The sequence below is a fragment of the Ostrinia nubilalis genome, chromosome 9, assembly GCF_963855985.1.
Source record: "Ostrinia nubilalis chromosome 9, ilOstNubi1.1, whole genome shotgun sequence".
NCBI classification, from domain to species: Eukaryota; Metazoa; Arthropoda; class Insecta; order Lepidoptera; family Crambidae; genus Ostrinia; species Ostrinia nubilalis.
This window is the reverse complement of record NC_087096.1, coordinates 14,018,755-14,033,816: the sequence shown is the minus strand read 5'-3', so window position 1 is coordinate 14,033,816 and position 15,062 is coordinate 14,018,755. Positions and strand designations below refer to the sequence as shown.

The 15,062-nt window shown below is 43.9% G+C and overlaps 1 protein-coding gene across 1 annotated transcript in view; it reads right to left on the bottom strand.

Moving 5' to 3' along the window:
- The window catches only part of LOC135074858 (TATA-binding protein-associated factor 172), a 94,006-nt gene that overhangs the window by 41,298 nt on the left and 37,646 nt on the right, over positions 1 to 15,062 (bottom strand). Inside the window, exons 5-20 of the mRNA XM_063969239.1 lie at positions 13,356 to 13,502; positions 12,136 to 12,290; positions 9,982 to 10,186; positions 8,557 to 8,765; positions 7,917 to 8,012; positions 7,338 to 7,514; positions 6,631 to 6,881; positions 5,354 to 5,645; positions 4,723 to 4,866; positions 4,439 to 4,672; positions 4,155 to 4,388; positions 4,013 to 4,063; positions 3,729 to 3,962; positions 2,687 to 2,846; positions 2,234 to 2,319; positions 1,787 to 1,891 (exon numbers count right to left, since the gene is read on the bottom strand). Coding sequence (XP_063825309.1) covers positions 1,787 to 1,891; positions 2,234 to 2,319; positions 2,687 to 2,846; positions 3,729 to 3,962; positions 4,013 to 4,063; positions 4,155 to 4,388; positions 4,439 to 4,672; positions 4,723 to 4,866; positions 5,354 to 5,645; positions 6,631 to 6,881; positions 7,338 to 7,514; positions 7,917 to 8,012; positions 8,557 to 8,765; positions 9,982 to 10,186; positions 12,136 to 12,290; positions 13,356 to 13,502 — 2,780 coding nt within the window. The remainder of the gene's footprint in view (positions 1 to 1,786; positions 1,892 to 2,233; positions 2,320 to 2,686; positions 2,847 to 3,728; positions 3,963 to 4,012; positions 4,064 to 4,154; positions 4,389 to 4,438; positions 4,673 to 4,722; positions 4,867 to 5,353; positions 5,646 to 6,630; positions 6,882 to 7,337; positions 7,515 to 7,916; positions 8,013 to 8,556; positions 8,766 to 9,981; positions 10,187 to 12,135; positions 12,291 to 13,355; positions 13,503 to 15,062) is intronic.

Sequence of the window (15,062 nt, the reverse complement as noted above, 5' to 3'; positions counted from 1 at the left end):
AATTATAAAGGACAATGTTCGTTCTCCATACATTGTTCGCCGTTAGATCAACAGTGCCGAAATAATACTTTCTAGGTTCTAAATGACACAAATCTTTATATAAGAACAATTATTCCTGGCGGACCAATTCTATAAACTTATTGATAGCAATATTGTTATCATAACCTCTTACTTACTAGTATTGTATTATATTATTTTATGCACATCGATTTGGGAGATGTTCTGTATTGTAGTTGTCGCAGCCAAATTGTATTATAATATTGGACGGGTTTTGGAAATAGCTCGGCGTTCCACTTTTATGATTTACTTACTTACATTTTGCACGTAAATAAATAACATGAATCCTATGTTTACTTTCCACTCTTGACATTTAACACGTGACTTACCAAACTAACTATCTCCATGGTTACCGTCTTAGTCTATGCATGACTAGGGATTGAACAACTTTTAATTGAATATTATTAACAATTCTCGATAATTATTATCGATTGAAAAATATTCGGTATTTGAATCGAAATATATATTCAATTTTATCAATATCAAAATATTCAATTTTAATAATAAAATAAATATTATTTACTACCACCTATGAAATGTTCTAAAAATTGCCTGGAGCGCTCCCCCAATCCTGGGTTTTCCCTTTCCAAGCTGAGAGGATATCATTTTGGTTCTATCGATACATTATAAAGGTACTTAATATTTGAAATGTATTACCAATTATTGTTATAAGCATTTTGAGCGAATAAAACTTTCAATTCTCTTAGAACTTTAGACATTTCTCTCACTTTAAGCGGCATTGGATTTTTCATCGAATTTTGAAACTGTAACAGATATATGTATTAAAGATGATCCCATATTGTTGTCATTGTCTATATCAGTGTTATGATCACAATTCTTTTTATTTTATTCATGACCTTCGACCAGTTGGACACATTAGATAGCTTCTTGTAGTATCGTGCAATATATTTTTAACTTTTAATTAAAATCTAGTCATACTGTAGCAATTTGGACGATTTATTTTATTTACAAGATCGGTATCTTATTGTCTATGATGACCGCAGTCAACATCACTATTACATGGATTCCTAACAATGAAGTACGGCATTGCCTTGTGCCGATTTTACATAGATTTTATCGACACAAATTATGGAACTTCATAGGATATGGAGCAGGCCACGCCCTAAAATGTCCGGATGTCGTCATAGTATTATGGAATACATATAAAATACTTTTATTATTTCATTTTTTAATCCTCAAGTGTCCGTTACAATCTAATTAATATTTAAGTATTCAAAAAGTAAGAGATTAATTTTGATACTTTACTGCTGTGCCCAGGAATCTAAGGCGGTTTCTGACAATGTCCTTTATAAATAACATGAAAAAATTCGATTCCCGCCTCAGGCAGTTTGATTTTTTCAAGTTATTTTTAATTAAATATTGATATTGTTAGGGAGTTTCTAATGTTGACATTGAGTACGATTTTATAGATGGTTCTACTATCCTCCGAGTGTCTAAAGAACTGTGGATTGGCTGCGGGCAGAAAATACGAAATACTGTCCTGCGTGCAACCAGCAGCGTGATTTTACACAAATGCGGCCCAGGGGGCCTACTCTGCAACGCTATTTACGTAGTTTCAGGACTATCTGTCACCGTCACTCATGCTGGCATATCTCTTTGTGTGAGAGGGATGGCAACATTCGAAACTTCGGATGATGTTTTTCGGAGTAGACCCCGCAGATCCGTACGCTTGCTGAAATCCGCATCCCAGAAAAAGGCAGTTAATTACCTGATGTTGAAGTCTCGCGCGGCTGTGGCGCGCCCACATGGACACCACGAGGCCGGCCACCAGCCGCTGCAGCGCGCTGCCCGAGCGGAGGTACACCACCATAACCTGCGCGGAAGTACTGCTTACATTACACATTGCAATTAACAAAAAATAAAAACCAACTTCTACTGTATAAAAAGAAACAATTGGAGAACGTTTAATCGTTAGCACTCCTGCACACGACGCCGTTACCGCGCCGCCGCCGCGCCGTCGCCGTGCCTTTGCACTGTTTATACGCGCCGCCGCCGCGCCGCGAGCGAAGTTATGCTTTGATGGCGCGGTGGCGGCGTGGCGGCGGCGCGGTAGCGGCGTCGTGTGCAGGAGCGCTTAGTGTAAAAATACTAATAAACATCAAAATTTCACCTCATAAGCAATCAATAAGCGTATACGTTTATTTGGTAAAATTACCTTAACATAACAGTCTATTGGGCTCTCATCTTCTGCTTTGTACTCTATACCAGGTGCGGGTTGAACGAGGTAACACGACAGGTAACCTGCAAAAAAGAGTAAATATTACTCCATAATACTTCTCACGTGCCCGTGTTTGTATGGATGAGTATGAGCCAAAGTACACAGTAGCCAGGAGTCTTAAAAATTTAGTTACAAAATAGCACTTAATGACAACTTTAAAGACGCCACTGTGCTGTGACTATTCTCGTTCCCACCGCTGCAACTCCTGTGTAGCCAGGATCTACAGCTTGACTCGAAACTCAACCAGTGAATGTAAAGTTTGTCCTGGGGGAAAGTTAAACTGTCATTGGACCCGCAACGAAATTAATCAGAAGAACATAGGAGGAGTTCGAAATGTATTATTAATTTCATTGGAATTTAAACCTTATTACATAGCCGTTTAGTTCTTACCTAGGACGTGCGCAGCCAGGACTCTCGCACGCGTCACGTTACGGTCGCGCATCGCCGCCGGTTGCGACTCGCTGCCGCCTACAAACCACTTTTGGTTCGGCCGCAGCTCCGGCGGCAGCGAGCTGTCTGATGATACCGAACTGGTGCGCGTGCGCCGCTCCTAAGAACGGAAAATGAATCTTATTACACTATCTTTAGGTTACATAATTCTGTAACGTGGAATAGAATATTGATGCCAAGTTTTTAGTGTGTGTGATTTTGTCACGCAAAAATACCGGGAGATCTTAGAGTATGCTTCAGATGTGCACACTTACCTCAGATTATGCTGTTACGTCAGGTGTCAAAGATCTAACAATGCTGCATTAGAAACCTGTTGGGTTATGCTTGTAGCTATCAGAAACTAAAGTAGAAAACGTTACATGGCAGAAATTCCAACATCTCACACCAAATTTTATACCGGTGGATTCACCACAAAAATTCAGCAGCGGCGGGGTTCCAATCCGCGCTTCACTGTTCAGCTATTGCCGCTTAAGAAAATCATACATTAATTTTGTGGTGGACCAAAATGGCTAATGGCCCATGCCACCAGCGCCGCGATTGCGTTAATTTGTGATGTCTCCAATTCATTCGCGTTTCATCTCTAGTCTACACTCCAATTACATTCCATTCTCATTCCAGCTGATGTGCAATTCGGTATCGCGGTAAAGTTCACGCGCAATAAAAGACAAAAAAAAAACAACATGCACTTTTCATTAGTCCGAACACCATAATATTTAAACTAAGATTACTAAGACACAGCAAATACCCGTGATGAATTTGACTAGCGTGTGAGAAAAAGTAGCTTTGTCAGCTTTAACTCAAAGGTGCAGAGGAGCTCCGTTTACATTACATCATCATTTGAACTAGCTGTCAAATCTACACCGCGATACGGATTTGTCAAAACAGCTGATGTTCGTTCGGCGTCCAGTTCCGTTTCAGTTGAAAATTTTTCGCTGCCACCAGGATCACTCCGAATGACGCGTGCTGGAGGGAGCCTTCGTACCTTAGACGGCGGCTGCAGCAGCAGGCCGGGCTCGGCGGGCAGGCGCGCCGGCTGCATGGCGAGGCACAGCCACGTGGCCAGCACGGGGCACGCTGCCACCAGGATCACTCCGAGTGACGCGTGCTGGAGGGAGCCTTCGTACCTTAGACGGCGGCTGCAGCAGCAGGCCGGGCTCGGCGGGCAGGCGCGCCGGCTGCATGGCGAGGCACAGCCACGTGGCCAGCACGGGGCACGCTGCCACCAGGATCACTCCGAGTGACGCGTGCTGGAGGGAGCCTTCGTACCTTAGACGGCGGCTGCAGCAGCAGGCCGGGCTCGGCGGGCAGGCGCGCCGGCTGCATGGCGAGGCACAGCCACGTGGCCAGCACGGGGCACGCTGCCACCAGGATCACTCCGAGTGACGCGTGCTGGAGGGAGCCTTCGTACCTTAGACGGCGGCTGCAGCAGCAGGCCGGGCTCGGCGGGCAGGCGCGCCGGCTGCATGGCGAGGCACAGCCACGTGGCCAGCACGGGGCACGCTGCCACCAGGATCACTCCGAGTGACGCGTGCTGGAGGGAGCCTTCGTACCTTAGACGGCGGCTGCAGCAGCAGGCCGGGCTCGGCGGGCAGGCGCGCCGGCTGCATGGCGAGGCACAGCCACGTGGCCAGCACGGGGCACGCTGCCACCAGGATCACTCCGAGTGACGCGTGCTGGAGGGAGCCTTCGTACCTTAGACGGCGGCTGCAGCAGCAGGCCGGGCTCGGCGGGCAGGCGCGCCGGCTGCATGGCGAGGCACAGCCACGTGGCCAGCACGGGGCACGCTGCCACCAGGATCACTCCGAGTGACGCGTGCTGGAGGGAGCCTTCGTACCTTAGACGGCGGCTGCAGCAGCAGGCCGGGCTCGGCGGGCAGGCGCGCCGGCTGCATGGCGAGGCACAGCCACGTGGCCAGCACGGGGCACGCTGCCACCAGGATCACTCCGAGTGACGCGTGCTGGAGGGAGCCTTCGTACCTTAGACGGCGGCTGCAGCAGCAGGCCGGGCTCGGCGGGCAGGCGCGCCGGCTGCATGGCGAGGCACAGCCACGTGGCCAGCACGGGGCACGCTGCCACCAGGATCACTCCGAGTGACGCGTGCTGAAGGAAGTTCTCCCACACCTGCCAAGCAATATGGTAAGTGAAAAACCTAGGAAACTTCTAGGCTACTTTTTTACCCAGGAAAATGGCCTATCCGGTAAAGACTCCAACGCGCCCCAAGGTATACTGTGTGTCCATGGAGGCGTGGATACGCCCTGGATTCAACAAATGCAAATAAGCATACACGCACGTATTTGAATGCCACTGCAGCGCTGTGCGACGAGCACATAAAGAACAAAAGGATGAATTGTAGCGCGTTGCGCAGGTTATGCTATTAATAAATACATAAAAAAGAAATTGTTCAAGTCCTAAGAATTTTATTAATAGCATAAAAGAAATTAGGATATCCTTTAAAAACTCTCATAAAACTCATTTATTTTTGCAAACAAGCTTTTAAAAAGCACTTCTACACGTCCCAGTGTTAACCCTACCACTGCTTCAGGAAAATAAATGGGCCAGTGCTGAGAAGAAGCAGCGCAAGAAACTCAGTATAAAACAATTCACTGACCTGTATCGCAATTTCTTGTATTTCATGGACATGTTCGAACAGTATCCTTTGGTACACGTGTCTCATAGCCTCTTGCAATAATTCCGGCGTCCACATTAGGAACCGGTCTGGGTTACAGTCTCCGTTGGGCACGTTTTCGCCGCCATTTTCGACGCCGTTGTTTTTCGGCGCACTCGTGATGAGAGGTCTGGTGAGAGTCCTGAGGGTTTGGAGGGCTGCTTTGCGAACCGAGCTCGTCGAGTGGTCGAGGTACGGCCATAGGCGGGGGAGCACGTCCGAGAGATCAATGGGGCTGTGGAAAAACGGATCAATTTATTTTCTGTCGGTGCCATTAACAACAGTCTGTGTGCGTTAAGAGACATAAAGAAACTTGTAACGATTTAAAAACACAATTTTGGTTCTAACTCAAAAAACGTGATTTACGTAACACATTACAGCATAAGCTGTCAAAAACACTTTACTTACAGTAGTAGACAAGCGAGCACAGCGCGGCTAGAGCAGCGCTAAAGTCCGGTCGCCGAGCACGTAGAATTTCGTCCAATGACCCCAAGCTACCCATCCTTATCGCTCGCGCGTAATTATATTGCTGTCACGACTGTGCGACGGTCGGCCGCAGTGAGTGTGCGAGCAGTCATTGCCTGGCGCAGCTAGGTCGTCTTAAGGTCTACAATCGCGCAGCAAGTCGTGGCGTATGCAACGCGACTGCGAACGCTTGCACAGAAATGCAGTCTATAGAGTCAATATACTCACTGTAATAAACTAGCGGCTTCAGGTAGCGAGCACAGCGCGGCCAGCAGCGCTAGATACGCATTTGCTGGCGCAGCTAGGTCGTCTTGCATCTGCAATAGGGTCCACAATCGCGCAGCAAGTCTCGGCGCGTGCGGCAAAGCGATCTATAGTTACTTAGTCAGTATACTCACTGTAATAAACTAGCGGCTTCAGGCAGCGAGCACAGCGCGGCTAGCAGCGCTAAATAGCCGTTTGCTGGCGCAGCTAGGTCGTCTTGCATCTGCAATAGGGTCCACAATCGCGCAGCAAGTCGTGGCGCGTGCGGCGCGGCGGCGGACGCCTACGTGACGAGGCCTTCTATAGTCAATATACTCACTGTAATAAACTAGCGGCTTCAGGTAGCGAGCACAGCGCGGCTAGCAGCGCTAAATAGGCGTTTGCTGGCGCAGCTAGGTCGTCTTGCATCTGCAATAGGGTCCACAATCGCGCAGCGAGTCTTATTGCGTGCGCTTGCGCAGCGAGGCATTCAATAGAGTCAAAATACTCACTGTAATAAACTAGCGGCTTCAGGCAGCGAGCACAGCGCGGCTAACAGCGCCAGATAGGCATTTGCTGGCGCAGCTAGGTCGTCTTGCATTTGCAATAAGGTCCACAATCGCGCAGCAAGTCTTGGTGCGTGCGGCGCGGCAGCAGACGCCTGGGCAGCAAGCGCACTGGCCGCGGCCGCCGACACGTCTTCAGCTACGTCTTCGAGACCAGACACGAGTTGTTCCACTGCGCCGCATTCTACGCCTGCCTCCTGCATCAGAAGAGGATACAAATACATACACAGTTGCTATTGGGTTTATAACTAAAGCCCGGTCGCCGAGCACGTCGAATTTCGTCCAATGACCCCAAGCTACCCATCCTTATCACTGCGGTCGCCCGTCGCAGTCGCTCGGCGACCGGACTTTACCGAGGATTAAATTAACAGTAGTTTCCAGATGCGTAACCTGATGATGGTGATGTTGTTTGTGACGAGCTGATAATCTGATAAATTAAATGGATTTGCAACATAACGGCACATTTAACAGGGCTCTTTACCTTTCCGTTTCCTGTTTTGTTTATCAAAATCTTTTGTGTTCTTTCATGGTATAACTCGCGATTACAGTCAGTAAGCCAGCCTTGCGATCTGGTCACATTTGCGCGAACGCTACGCCTAGCGTCTGCGCGCTACATAACCTAAGACTGCTGTATAAACATAACAATATCTGACCTGTCTCGCAGCTAGCAGATACTTGAAGCCCAACAACGCTCCGTGCCTGGCTTCCCACTGCGACTGCCTAGCTAGTATTGTCAGCAAGCCAGCGACTTTGCGCACGCGGTCTGGCCTCATCTGCGCGAACGCTACGCCTAGCGTCTGCGCGCATGTTTCACGCACTGGTGCTACTACCTGTAAGGGAGTGAAGTTTATTCATTTATTTGATTTGCAGTCATGCATTTACAGTCTTGGCTTGATGGTAAAGAATAAGATTCTGAACTCGTGAATACGCTCAGTGACAGTTGATGCGATTAACACAAGCAAAGATTTATATTTGTTCACAGTCATCACACTGACGTCTTGCATACTCTTGACTGATAAGTGCTTTCTGTCATTTATTTAGAGCAAGGTAAAATGGTGAACCAACCGGGCAGCATGGAAAGCATTGGGAGAGGCCTATGTTCAGCAGTGGACGTCCTATGGCTGAGATGATGATGTACTGATGATGAAAATGGTAAAATCGGAATACTAGTTACACTCGCGAGTTAACGGAAAAATCATACATTTTTACCTGTATTTGTAAGGGAGGCTCACCTGATCAGAAACAAAATCACCGAACCTATCTAGAGCTAAGACACACAGCAACCGCAGCGCCATGTCTTCTAACCATTCTTGGTGGGCATCGTCCATCTGTAACAAAAGTTATAATATTGAGTGAGGGATGAAAAGATAATGTTCTGGTAAAACTAACATGCGTAAGATCAGAACTTAATCTTGTATTGATCGACAACGATAGGGTTAACAAATGTCTTTTTTATTCGTGATTTCTGCGTCGGTTGAAACTAATTTACTAGCAGCAGTTTCATCGTTCGTTCTCGCATAGAACAGTTGCGCTTGAAGCGCTAGGCCACTCGCTTCGCCGAGCACCACATCGATACAGGCGATCACTTGCCTATCGCCGTGTCGCAATACCGCATCACACCCGCTAAGCGGTCAGTAATGGAGGCGGAAATCGAAAAGATGTTGAAGGATGGGGTGATCGAAGAGTGCGAATCAGCGTGGGCCTCACCAGCTCTCCTAGTACCAAAGAAGGATGGTACGTATCGTTTTTGCGTCGACTACCGCCGCCTTAACTCTATTACTAAAAGTGATACTTACCCCTTACCACGTATGCGCGCGACATCAAGCATAAGCTGTACTGATTCTTGTTTGAATTTCCATTTTGACAACTCACCTGTTCTTTCGACACGTCGGCCTGTATGCCCGCTGAAGCCACTATCCTCGCTCGCAGCAGCTCTCTCAAAGCGCTGGCCGCCCCGTGCCTCGATTCCCAAGCAGCACTGAATAGCTGCGCTTGAAGCGCTGAGCACCACCACTCGAGAGGCCATCGCACTGACTCCCCCCATACGCCTGTGCAGTCTGGCACTGGACTACTGTTTTCCACTGTGACCAAAATAATGGAAGATTAGAGACGAAATTAAAGGCTAAAAGAAGATAATATCTTCGTTCGTTCGTTTCAGCCAAATGACGTCCACTGCTGGACAAAGGCCTCCTCCAAGGTTTTCCACAATGCACGGTCCTGCGCTGCCCGCATCCAGGCTCTTCCCGCGACCTTTACGAGATCGTCGGTCCACCTAGTAGGAGGCCTGCCCACGCTAGGGCTGGAAGACGATAATATCTTATCTTAGTTATCTTATATTAATTATTTTCCGGCGTGAAATTCGGTCTGTTAGAAAGATAATGCCTATGTCACTATAAGCAATAATGCAATTTTCTAAATTAGTTCGGTAGTTCTAGAAATAGCTTTCAACAAATAAACTCACTAACTTATTTTTTGTACTTTATTGTTCCTTGGTACATGCACATTTAATAATTAGGTTATATGGTGATCGATTTACTGTTAAAAATATAAAGATAAAAATTATCAGCACCCATTCCATTCAATTAGTTATATTGCAAACATCCTCGTGGTAAAAGCGCGGTGAAATATCAAGGCTGTTTGATCCCACGCGTAATTTACACTTAGTTACATTAACGTCACACCATGATAGACTGCTATGGAGTTTAATGTAGGCATAGTGTGGGTGGCGCTTACGCGTGTCTGTTTATTGATCTTTTTTATTACACAAGTTACCAGAATGCATTAATAAGATTAGGAGATAAGCCATAATTGATCTTATTATTCAGTTATTTTATGTTTCAGTCTCTAATTCGATCCTTATTGACCGCTGCCGCGCTTGACTATTGCGTTGAACACAATCCTAAACCAATGTATTCAGCTCAAGCTCGGCGAGCCATAGCCTGAGTCGGAGCAGAGCAATCGGGACTATTCCCACCTCTCGTTCCCACCACTGCAACTCCTGTGTAGCCAGGATCTACAGCTTGACCGCCATAAAAACCCAACCAATGAAGGTCAAGTTTGTCCCGGGGGAAAGTTAAATGGAACGGAGCAGAGCAGCAGACGAATGTCCAAGTTAGAACAATAAGTAATAACTCAAGGCTCCGTTCCATTGGGCTCCATGGACTGAATACCGTCGTCGGAAGTAAGCCCCGCCCTTTTAGATGGGAGAGACCCTCATAACCCACTGATGGTCGTCTCCAGCCAGTGGGTACATTTCCCGACGAATGGTAACCTTTAAAATCAGTGTAATTTCCTTACCAGCAAACTCATCCAGTGGTTCCAACTTGATCTTCTTCCGATCAGGTTCTATAGGCGGAGTGGGGGGTGCGGACGGGCCTTCCTCGCTGCAGTCCCGCGACTTTTGTTTGCTGAACGCAGCCCGAGCTTTTCGCTTGGCGAGGTTCATCTCTCGCGAGCTGAGTGGCTTCGATGACGCTATAGGGACTAGCTCTTGAACTGGCCTCTAGAAAAGAAAAGGGGCTTCAGATCTCTTGTTACCAACCAGTCACACCGAATCAATCGTGTAACACTGTGACTCGTTAGGAAAAAAGCCCCATCAAGTCACACTAAGGCAGTGTTTTTCAACCTTTTTCATGACATGACCCCCCTAGTGTGAAAAATATTTTGCGACCCGTTCGCTTTTTTTCATGCATTGTATAATGTTACAAAGATGTTGTAGAGACCGAATACCTAATCCATAAAACATTTATGCATTTGCATTATTAGATTTCGGATAAATCTATCTTAAAATTTTTACTGTTTTTTTACTGAGGTAGTTTTTACGACCTCTCGCGACCCACAGGTTGAAAAACACTGGGCTAAGGGTACTATTAGTAATGTAATTTGTGAAATAATAATTAAAAAATTAACTGAATGAATATGACAATGGCTGTCTAAAAATTGCCACCAGACGTTAAAAAATAATAATAAAAATAAACTTTTTTAAAAACAAGCTTTTATTCTGAATTTCGAAAGCTTGTATCGCGCATGGAATTTATTCCTCTTTTTCTCTGTTTGCGCTACAAGCTTTCGAAATTCAGAATAAAAGCTTGTTTTTAAAAAAGTTTATTTTTATTATTATTTTATTTTACACTTTTTAGTTATATCTTAATCTCAGGACCCTGGACATTATCTAACACTAAAGTGCTCGAAAAGACAAATCCAACGAACCCAAACTCGATGAGTTTCCGCCGTTTTGTTTAGGAGTTCCTATGGCCACCTCCCGACTCCATCATCAGACCAGCTCAATGGTACCATAATATTGCATTGTCATCGTACTTACATAAGTATACCAAATTTCAGCTCAATCGGTTGAGGAGAACTGGTCTTAAATTCAGTTGCAAGATTTGTCCCACACATACTAACAAGTGAAGTCAATATAAAGCTTGTAAATAGGCACTTACATAATAATTAACAAACTACAAACACGTTTAAATTAGCATACATTTCACCCATTAGTTTCTTATTTGTATAACCTGGTAACATTGCTATAAATTAACCACAAATAGTAAATAAAAGTAGCAACATAGGAAAACAATGGAATGTTTACCGTGAGCGATCTCATAACATTGGATAAACCACACGAAACACAATACAAGCTTATGTTATGAACAACTATTCTAAAATAATCGCAAATATTAACATTGTGATACAATGAAAAATATGGCGAGTTGTAGCTAGCTAAAAGAACGATTCGAGAAAACTATAATCAATACTGTTCAAATAATATGATATACTCGTAATCTAAGTGACTCATTCACGTCAGAAGGAATCCATTCCCGCACTATATTGATTAGCAAGATCCATTAAGCAAAGTAATGAAGAGAAATGGGCTTGGCATCCATTACATTAGCAATAAATCTATTTGTCAATCAGGAAAAATATAGGTCAGACAACATTAGTGCCTATTTTAATGAAAGTAGGTACTAACGGAATTGGATTAAAGTACCTTTTTCCTTGTATTTACTTCATTTATTTATTTTTCCTTGTATGTGATTTTTAAGGATAAGGTACAACAATGCGGCACGTTGATTGTGATCATATTAAAACAGTAATTAGTGTTGAACTAAATAAGGTGTAAGAAATTATTGTGTTATATTGAGCAGCGCCACTACCACTGAGGGTTTTCGCGATTGAAAAATCCGCCAGATGGCGGGACGTGGATGTGGGGTCTGACTGCTGCGTGATTGGTGGATTTTGACATATCTGTCAATGTCATGTCAAAAATAACCAATCATGCAACATTTGGACCTCGCGTCTACGTATTGCCATCTGGCGGATTTTTCAATCGCGAAAACCCTCATTACCAAAGTGACACCATGACAAAGTGGCACTGCAGCGCTTTCTCACGCGTTGAAGGCGCCCATAATTATCATGGAAATCGAAAGTTTTCTACTGTAAGGTTTAACTTACCCTGGGAATTTCAGTCTTAATAGTTTGCTGCCTCGTAGGGCACAGGTCCTCGTTGCTGTAGACGGAGGCCAGGTCTACCCCAAGGTTCGCCGCTATGTCCAAGCCAAGGCGAGCGTTCAACTGCTGACGTTGCTTCAGGATCCGCTCATTTAAGTCTGCCGTGTAAACAAAAACAGTGGTTAAAGAAGACGTCAAAGATGCAAAAAGTTTCATTACATTGTGACGATTATGTAGTTAGGTACATTCCGATTTTAACAAAGACAACGAAGACGTATTGCGAACTTTTTGGCTACTTTAGGTGTCACGAAATATTTGACGCATGCATTTTACTTACAAAATAACACCTATTTTACAACTACTAATCATACAGCAGTGTTTACCTAAGTAGATATACCGCTACGTCCATAGATACGTAAACAGTACGACTGACGATAATTATGACGTCTTTATGACGAAAACGAATTAAAAACCAGTGAACAATTACTTTGCTTTTCTGCTTTTTCAATCAAATATTATATCATTTAACATTTAAACAGTACTTAATGTATAATACCCCCGTGATGTCACAAGAACTCAGTAGTAAGCACCTATCAAGTATACAACAAAATGTGAAGGTTGATGAATTTTTTTGACAAGATTTTAACGTATTTATTTTTAACCATAGCTTCTTTTGTCTGGTCTTGGCTGGAAGCCTTTCAATTATTTCAACAAAAAAATTTTTGCAAACCCCAAAACTTTGTTTCGACAACTTTAATGGTTTCAGGAGCCGAATGTTCTAATTATAACGAATGAGTTTTGTTTTTATTGTGGCGCAAAAAATAAAGACGTCAGCGTCGAAGCATGAATTCATTAGACATTATTAGCCATACAAAGTACAAACATTATCAATGAGCGCGAGAAACCCCTGGATGTGGACCGCTCGTTATGGAAATCATTGGGCCTCCCCCAATTCCCTTTAACCTTTGTCCCACAGTGGATGTCCTTTGGTTAAAACGAGCGATTTAGCATATTTTTCAATTAATCGGCCTTCATCTATAGAAAGAGTGATCCTTTAGTACTCTGCTGTATAGTTCTTGGCTATGCTAGGAAGGTTACGAAGCAGTCACCAGCAGCAGACATGCTCAGACAGTACGATCGATGTCGAACGTCTCGCAGCGCAGCCGCCCGCTCTCTCCAGATCTGTCCTCTGCTTCTCTTGTCCGCTGCAGGACAGCACTCACCGGCAGCAGACATGGCCTCCTCGTCCATGTCGTACTCGTGGCCCTCGGAGCCCATGAGGTGCGCGCCGTTGAGCAGCACGCGCTCGATGTCGAACGTCTCGCAACGCAGCCGCCCGCTCTCTTCCAGATCTGTCTTCTCTTTCTCTTCTGGAAACAAAAGAATACGATCATCACCTGCCCTATCCCTGGATATAAGTACTTGTTGTGTGCACATTTCTTTTTACTATGGCATGCTTATTCACGCGATTCTTTACCGATTGTAATTATTGTTACAAGAGATAGGCTACCTGCTTATTTGTTGATTAAACCAATTCCGCAAATAAAAAGAACCATAAACCTCTCTCGTTCGAAATTAACGTGACTGATTCATTCGCATTTAGACTCAATAAAGTCAGTATCAAAGAGAGATAACAATCTGAAGATTTATAGCAAAACAAATGACCAAGATCTTAATTAAATTACGTGCTGGCGAATCTTTGTCTGTGTAAAAAGAAATCGAAAACTTTATTCACTTCGGCACGCTTAATAATTATTGATTCATAAAGCATACAAAGAGGATATTAATTACACAGATGACCAAATATTTTCATTATGATAATAATTTTCCATTTAAAATTACCACACATGCAGCCATTCTTTATTATCTGCATGCACTTGCTTACACAGCTGTGACCCAAGTTTTTTAATGACGCAAATATGTATGTTGAAATAAGAACCATTTTATAACAAAAAAAGTCTTTGAATCAATCGCAAATTTTTTTGGTCCTTCGAGCCGGACTTTTGTAGTATAGGAAATAACAAAAAAAAATAGAGATACAGAAATGTTGGCCTTAACATTTTCATGGAATTTCAATTCTTCATTAATATGTAGACCCTTTTCAAGGCACTTATAGAATAACTTGAGTCGGTTGTGAATGCTATTTGTTGATGTCACAACTAACCTAAACTGACAACTTTAACAGCTAAGTATATCTATTTTATTATTATGTTGATTAGGAACCTAAATGAATAGAAACAGCTGCCTAGAATGTAAATTACAGTTCCAATGAGGTTAAGGCGGTCACGCATTCACTAAGATTTTGATTATTCAATTTCAAAACAATACGCAGTCACACCTGAATGGATTGCGAAATACATTATAACAATTAAAACTCAGTAACTACTGTAGGTAAAAGGCATTCAATTTGAATTATCATAATGATTTTGTCATAGGTATCGGAGTGTATCAATGTATATCATCCCCTTACAGGTCAATAGGCTATGGTCTCTGAGATATGGAAAAGATTTTATAATATTAATTTCCTGTTGCATTATCCCGTATAGCGAATTACTTAATCCACCCATTTAAGATATCAAGTGGGTCCTATGGTATGGCATAGATTTGGAAGAGATCTCATAATCAAGAAGTTACAAATTATTGTTTTGCATAAAACTGTAGTGATAAAATGTCCAAAATAACCGGTCACATTGAATTCGAGAAAATGACTGATTCGTTCGGTCAAATCGGTCAGACGTTTACATCGTCCGTGACGAATATTCTACCACTGCAAAGTACAATAACCTAAAGTAAAATAGGTATTTTCCTTTTCGCAAGAAAGTGATCTATTTTTGCACATTTTTAATATGGAAAACTCCAGATTTCCTTGATTGTATCTCGCATAACCCGACAGTGTGAACTAGTGACACCGGCTGATTCAAAATAGATTA